Genomic DNA, 8,253 nt, shown 5'->3' with positions numbered 1-8,253 from the left:
GGCCACCATGGTCACCACCCATCTTGAGGAGTTTGCCACCTCACATATACTAATGTGCCACAAACAGGACTTTAATATCACCAACCATTCCCATGTTATTATGGTGTTTTCCATATAAATGGCCCACCCTGTAGTGTGCACAGTGTCCTTTATTTGCATTTATAAACAATACATTTGCTTTTGTTTCCACATGTTATGCATTCTACTTTCAGATACAATAATAGAGGAAATATGATGTAATCTGAAACCAGTTCAGTGCATATTTACCAGTTGTAGTCTTTCTCAGTACACTGGCAGGGTTTGTTGGTCAGAGCTGATGTGTAGCTTTTTCCTTTTATGCAGAATGCAGTGTCCTTCCTCTTCCTGAACGTCCGCTCCTGGCCCATAATGCACTTTTCCTCCTAAGGGTGATAAAATCCATGTGCACACTCTGTAGCCACTTATATGTTTGTACAATCTGATACAACCAAACACAGCTCGAGAGCCATGACCTTAGAAATAGATAATTTCCCTTGGAAACTTCAAAAAGCTAGAATCTATAACACAGCTTAAATCATGTGAATGTGCTGCATCTCTGTGTGAGTCCGTGGGCATTACCTTCTGATCTGTGAACTGCCAGGAGTCATAATCAGACTCAGTGCACTGACGGGGAAAAGACTGCCTAAAGTCCACTTTCACCAGCTCCCAGTCTGACCTATAGCTGATGTGGCCAAACACACTGCAAGAAAACACACACACACACACGCAGTATAACGAAAAAAGCCTTTTTTTGTCGGCACAAAGGAAAGTCTGAACATCAGGCTTTTTTCATTTTTTAGCATCAACACCTAAATGGTAAAGACAGGATATTTCCTTAATGTTCTGCTTGTTTGATAAACGTTCTTGCTTCCAGCTGTTTGTTAGATTCTTTCCTCTGTGTTTCCTCAGAGTCACTGAGTTGCACTCACTTACACACCTGACACAAACAGCAGCAACTTCATTAATTATTCTAAGACTGGTAATTCACAACATGTGCTTTTCTAAAACACAGAGTGGCAGTTTTAAAATGTAAGTATTTATTTTACAGCATTATTGTGTATGATGCAAGGGGCAACACTGAGATAATCTTTACCTAAACCATCTTGCAGCTTTACAAATGGATTGTATCTCTATTGGAAATGTAGCTCAAGTGATAAAGCCTTTTAGCAAAGTCACAGTTCCCCATCCTTTCCACTAGATGGTGGTGTTCTACAGGAAATCACAGGTGATGCGCCATATTCCCATTACTGAACTCAGCTGTTTAATCTGTGTGTGTCTGTTAGAACATTTTTAAGCATACTGATGTGACTCAAATAAGTCACTCTGACATATGTTATTGGCTTGCAATCACTTCGTTGGAGTGCCGCGCAAGCAAGACTAATGTTGTCTTTACCAGCGTCGTTAAAAGGTAGTGACAGATGTCTCGGCTGCAGATTCACATATGCTGATGTTCCACTTTTTACCTCTGTTGTTCTTCTTGCTCTTACTTGTTTGATTTGGTCAAATACGGATTATCCTGCTTCTTAAATTTGGAGGATTTTTAAAGCAATTATCTGATTTAAAATTATTCCATGCTGTGTGGTACAGACTGTCAAAAAAGTTTGGATTTCAGTTTTGCTAAGGTAAAATTTGAAGTCTTATTTAGTAACAATTAGCAGGATCTGTGCTAATATTAGCTGATAGCTTACGACATCACCCTCCTGATCAAATATGGTAACCTCTGACTCCAATAAAAACGACATGGCAGTTGCCCAAAAATACTTATCTTGAGTCTTTAATCTAATAAGTAGCTACAAACTGTCTATCTTTGTATACAGTCTATGATCACAATACGCCAATTTCAAAATTCTGAAAACCACCTATGGAGGACAAGGAGAAGATCCTGCCTTAGTAATGTGGATGAACGCATGTTTAACATTTCCATCCGTGAGTCTTATCTAGATTTTGTAAACAACATTTTGCTGGGTCACTGCAAACCTTTCAGTGTACTTCAGTGTAAAAATGTTTATTGCTTTATTTGTGTATTAATTCCCACCAGCTGTGGAGTTAATTTAGTTATTTCTTTGTCTACTTTTGAATGGGCGCTCCAGAGCATTAACACTTCTGTTAGTGGACAAACAACAGTCACTTCGTTGTTCACAGTTCACTTCACAGCTAAGTGAACACAAATCAAAACTTATTAACAGCTCCCTTTGTTAAACAAACAGAGCTAAGTAGGAGAAAACACATGTTTGTACATTGTTTTCAGGAGAGTTTTGTTGCAGAATGTGATTAGATACAAACCAGTGATGTGGTTTTCTATTATGTTTCTTACAAGTGGTTTAGAAGGAGCAGAATGAGGTGATTTCATGATCTCACAAAGCAGTATGTGCAGTAGAAACCCGCCTGTGCTGTCCTGATATTTGACTGGGTGTTATTAGTATGAGTGGTGGACGAGCTCTACTCCCCACCTGTCCTTGGTGCTAAGTCACTGTTCAAAGACTTCATTACGGGATGGCAGCCTCCGCCATCAAAAATCGAAACTCCGTGGCAAGGATATAGACCCTGGCTAATCTATCAGACATGAGCTGCCCTCAACACCCTTCCTTGGCCGCCGACCCTATCTCGCTGGAGTCAGTTGGATGGCACATATATATGTGTGTATGTGTGTGTGTGTGTGCGTCTGAGTGTGTCTCAGCCCAGAGGCTGTGTGCCTGACATCTCTGATAATGATGAGTGAGCTTGAATGTTCGATCTCTCCTCCTCATGTGTGTGTGCCTGCGCGTGTATCTGTGCGTGTGTGTGACAATCTCTTTGCCCTTCTCAGCAGATTACTGCTAGGAGTGAGTCTTATCTGTGTGCCAAGGTCTGGAGTCTAAGATGATGTGACAAGTGTCACTCCTGCTAACTTAGAGATGGAGAGATTTGGAGAGAGCGAGTGAGAGAGAGAGAGAGAGCAAGCAAGAGAAGACAGACTTTACGCCTAAAAAGATATGAACGCCTGACATCTGCACCTAAAGCTACCTGCAGTTGATATTCAGTACTCATAGAGTGAGAAGCCAAAGAAATCGAAAACTGTAGTGGTACCAGTTTTCAAGAACAAAAGAGTTATAGTAATTACAGACTGATGAAGATGATACCGATAAGCTATGAATCTGTTGATGGTAGATGTAATATTTTCTTTGAAAGTGCTGATCAGGAAGTACAGAAAAGGTCAGAAGGTTTTGCAAAATGCTTTGGAGGATTTCGAGAAACAATATGATAGGTTGCCAAACTCTATGCTACAGCATTAGGAAGTCAGGATTGGCAGAAATGTACGTGAGGCCAGGACATGAATGAGGACAGGGAGACAGGTGGAATTACAAACAGGTACTGGCTTTGACCCCATTCTTGTTTACAACAGTGATAGACAAGCTGACAGATGCAATCAGGCAGGAGTCTTTGTGGATAAAGATGTTCACAGTTAACACTGTGATTGTGTAGGGAGGAGTAGGTGGGAGAGCCTGGAAAGGTGGAGGGATACGTTGGAGAGAAGAGGAGTGAAAGGCAGAAGAAGCAATGTGAATGAGAAAGAGTGACAATACAAGGAGCAGAGGTAGTGAAGATGGACAGTTTCAACTAATATGAGGCTGATGCTCAAATTTTTGTTGGGAGAGACCAAATGGACAGTATTAGAAATTAGTATATCAGAGAGACGGCTCAGGTTGAGTACTTTGAAGACAATGTTAGAGAGGCAAATAATGAGATAGTAAAGAATTTGGACAAATAATGCTGTATATCAAGCTGCCAGGCAGAAGAAAATAAGAGCGATCACAGAGGAGGTCCATGGACCTAGTGAAGGAGGACAAGCAGAGCGTTGGTGATTAGGCTGTGTTAGAGTGTAAAGGTTCTCAGGCCTTGGTTTAGCTCACTGGGATGAGCAGGCGCCCATAGGCCGTTTGGCTGAGAGTGGCAAATCCGAATCTGAATCCGACCCCTGTTCATACAATACTGTCTTTCAAGCTGTATATAAAGAAATGAGGGCTTATGGCTCAAGACTTATGCACAGCACCGTAGACGCTAACTAAGCTGCCTGTACTGCTGTACTAGTCTAAGCCTGCTCAGGATGCGTTCACAAATACTTAGCAGACTATGGGAGTAATATGTCAGCAGGTAGGGGGTCCTCTGCTCCCATCATTCTCTGCTTTAATGTGAAACTGAAGAGAAACTAGGTGCCACTCTCCAAAAAGGGGGACTGCTTTATTGGAAAAGAAAAATGAGCTCCTTTAAATGTACTCTATTACCCGGTAGACCTTTCAGACAACTTATTAAAAACGTATACGAGTACAGGAAGAGTTAAGGATACAATAAAAGGTAAATTGTAGGAGATGTAAGGTATTTAAATTCTTCTCCACAATGCTGAATAGATATGGAATACGAGAGAATATATTGTCAGCTACATAAAGGAAAGTTTGAATTTGTATTTTTTTAAAAGGCACCTAAAATTTCAGACCCTTTTCAGTTAATTTAACTGAACAGTGTGTTTTATCATTCTGGCAGAAGCACTGAAATTGAAATTTTCACTCACGTCATGACCAGGGTCTCATCTCCTGGCTCACTCAGAAGTCCATCGACGAACACGGAGGTGCTTGTAAAGTTGTGAATGTTCCACGTCCGTCCTTCATCAATACTGAACCTGTGGGAAAGGATGAAGTGTTCAGAATCACCAAGACAGAAGCAGAGTCTCATGAAACTGTCTTCAGATATAACAAAAGAGCCTTGCCCTGATGTCAGCAAATGAAATCTTAAATAACAATCAAAAGACTAGAAATCAACATTAGACTTATCATTTGGTACTTCTAATGTTGATTTCATTTGGTACTTAATGCATTTAGATTATGTTGCCCTTTATACTGTCTGTCTAAAACCTGCGTGATTAGCACAACTAGCTAAATGCTGAATACCTAGTGCATCCTAGAAAACTGGTGTATCCACTTCATGGTGTAATTTCAGTTTATTTTCAGTACAGTTTCTCACATTGTCCCTCTGTTTGGTTCAGAAAGCTATCAGATGTTAAGGTAACTTTTTCAGCTCATAGCTAGCTTGTAGCTATTGTTTGCCATTGTTTACGGGCCTGGCAGACTCACTGAAATTATTAGTTCTTTAAACCAACTGCAATATGGATAAAATTATTTATCAGATACTAAATTTTATGTACCGTTAGAATCAATACAGAGCACATGTACTGTTTTATATTTGAAATGTAGCTCTGTTGAAACATTTCTGAATTAAAAGTATTATTGTCTTTTGAGATAAAAACAACTAAGATTTGTGTAATTCATTTTTGAAAGTAATCGCATAAAATTTTGGCAAAGCCATGGAAATATGGTTATGATCAACTACCTAACATTCATATTAGGTCAAACAATACTTTGTTTGCAGAGTCTTGACATGTTTTCTATGTGGGATAAATGGTAAATGGTAAATGGCCTGTATTTGTATAGCACTTTACTCGTCCCTAAGGACCCCAAAGCGCTTTACATATCCAGTCATCCACCCATTCACACACACATTCACACCAACAAAATGCTTATTTTATCCCATTCTGTTGGTTTTTGTCTTTTGCCCTTCTCCCCCGTCCCTCTTCTCAGCTGTTTCTCTTTCCCTCTTTCTTTCTCCCCTTCTTTCCCCCAGTCAAGTCTGTCCCATATTCAGTAAGTGAAAATAAAATAAACAATAAAAGGTGAATCAAATGGACCATTACGGCAAGGCTGGGGTGGTCAATTTGGTAAAGTAAATCCGTTGGGCATCTTTCTTTGCCTTTAGACAACAATTCTGATGGCAAAAGAGCCAAACGGGACAGGCAAAAAAAAAAAAAAACCATACAAAAAGTGATTGCAAAATGTTTGATATTCTAAACATGGGAGCAGCTAGGTGCTTTCCATAGCTATGGTCTTTCACCAGAATTATCTTAGTGAGATAATAAGGTGGCTGTAGCTTAGGAGGCAGAGCAGATCATCTGCTAGTCAGAAGGTTGGTTCTTTAATCCAAGGCTGCCAGACAAGATACTGAATCACACAATGAGTGAGGAGTTTGAACTTTAGATTAAAAAAAAAACCCAAAAGCTTATGCAGTAGAAAACTGTTCAATTTAAAACTGGTTAATATGAGATGAGGGTGTACCTTTTGATTTCCTTCATGTTCACTTCAATTCAATTTTATCTATATAGGGTTATAGACAACAATAGTTGCCTCAAGGCATGCCATGTTGTAAAAACCCTACAATAATGGATACCCCCTCATAAGCAAACTCTTGTGACAGTGGGACAGAAAACTCAATTTTTAACAGAATGAAATATACGTTTACAACAGATATTTTTAGTAGGTTAAATGAAACATCATTCGAAAGTCATGGAAATTCATTGGTAAAAATGTGTATAAGAACTGTGTAATTTGTTTTTTATAAGTAAAACTATGTAGTGCGAAAATGCACATACATAACAAAGTTGGATCACTGAAGTTGTCTATACATAGAAAATTGACAAAATACAGCATTCATTGCTAATTAAGTGCTTTTTATGCTTTTAGTCACAATGAGATCCTTTTTGTGAAACTCAAATGTCTGTTATTCAAGTTTTCTTTAGTCCTGTCTAAAATGAGGTTTGTGAAGCAAGCAAGAAGAGCCATCTGCCCAGCTTTATTTACTGTGCCGACAACTCATGCCATCAACAGTGGCAGCAGTACTGAATAAGTGTGACTGTGTGATGGAGAGGGATCAATGTTGAATCGAGCAGTGTGTGGCTCGCTCTGCGGGCTGTGTTTTAACGATGTCCTAACAAGGAGTGCAATAAGATAATCACTGGGTAAACAGGCACTGTGAAAGAAAAACAGAATGGATATACAAAGCCATCAAAGCTAGGCCTTGCTAGGCCTTTTTATGCGTCAAACAAAGGGTTCTCTAATCTAACAGTGTGTGAAGCCACTTTCCAAAGGCAGAATCAGTTACGTCTTGGGGCCTTTCAACTTTAATTCCTTAAAATTGATGAATCAAGGAGTACTGAGGTGTGAATGTAAGCAGGCTATGAATTTCACTCAGACTCTGTTCCTTCATTTCTACTCACTACTTCTTGTAACATCTGACGTGTACAACCAAGCGCAACATCATGAAAGACTTCTGACAGTTCAAGTTTTATTATCTACAGGACAAAGACACTAATGGGCACCACCAAGAGAGTTCTTGGCATTAGAACAAGAAAGCAGAATAAAACTGCCAAGGGGACGGTTCGTCCAAATTCCTTGCCTCTGAGTTTGGTCATTTGGATTAACTATAAAAACATTTGCCCTTCAAAGTGATCAGACAGCAGATCACAGGTAATTCGAGGCATGCTGAGACCCTAAAAGTCTTTCACCAGAATGATTTTGTTATTTATCAGTAATAATGGTATGAGTGATATGGATGAGTGAATAGTAAATGAGGCGCTAAAGGCTCTTTTAGACTTTGGTTCATTTGACCGAGGAAAGAAAAAAGACATTGCTATCTAACAAAACACAGTTACATAAAATGAGGCATAACGCAGTGACTAGACAGGTTTAGTGCCATCATCCTGCATGATCAGTTCTTATCATAGTAACTAAATATGATATATGCAAATAGCATGAACTGCTTTTTGTCAGCTTTCTATACGTATAAATACGATCCCTAAAGACCATGGAAACTTTGACCAGATGGCAACTGATGATGGACTCGTTGAGCAATAATGCCTTTTTTCTCTTTTAGAGTTATTCTTTTTATAATAAAGAGCTTTATGTCTGTGAAGGTTCTCAGTCATCCAGGTCATTGTAGTCAAAGGAGCTTGCAAAGAAAAGCGTCCTAATTACTCCAAGTTTGTGTTCCAGAGGGTGATGGGAGTCAAAGAGGAGGTACTGGTCCGTGTGTGTGGGCTTCCGGTTCTATGTTAAGGTTGCCGTTCTCTTCAATGTGCACAGCGCAGTCCAGGAAAGGCAAACAGTCGTCCTTTGTGTCTTCCCTGGTGAACTTGATGTTTTTATCCACAGCGTTAATGTGCACAGTGAAGGATTCCACTTCTTGTGTCTTGATTTTGACCCAGGTGTCGTCTACATATCTGTACCAGTGGCTGGGTACTCTTCCTTTGAAAGAGCCAAGAGCCTTCCTTTCCACTTCTTCCATGTAAAGGTTGGCTACAATAGGTGAAACGGGGGAGTCCATGGCACAGCCATGTTTTTGTCTGTAGAAGCCTTCGTTGTATTTGAAGTATGT

At 39.7% G+C, this 8,253-nt stretch overlaps 1 protein-coding gene across 5 annotated transcripts in view; it reads right to left on the bottom strand.

Annotated features, from left to right (window-relative positions):
* LOC102298331 (VPS10 domain-containing receptor SorCS2) overlaps positions 1-8,253 on the bottom strand; it is a gene marked incomplete at its 5' end in the record, with an annotated part of 69,131 nt that overhangs the window by 12,345 nt on the left and 48,533 nt on the right. For all 5 annotated transcript variants that reach the window (XM_042216621.1, XM_042216622.1, XM_042216623.1 and 2 more), the window contains 3 exon segments: positions 268-401; positions 598-718; positions 4,565-4,672. In XM_042216621.1, coding sequence (XP_042072555.1) covers positions 268-401; positions 598-718; positions 4,565-4,672 — 363 coding nt within the window.

This window comes from Haplochromis burtoni, unplaced genomic scaffold, assembly GCF_018398535.1.
Source record: "Haplochromis burtoni strain Fernald_Lab_line unplaced genomic scaffold, NCSU_Asbu1 Contig_1140, whole genome shotgun sequence".
NCBI lineage: Eukaryota > Metazoa > Chordata > Actinopteri > Cichliformes > Cichlidae > Haplochromis > Haplochromis burtoni.
This window is presented reverse-complemented; position numbering and strand designations above follow the sequence as displayed.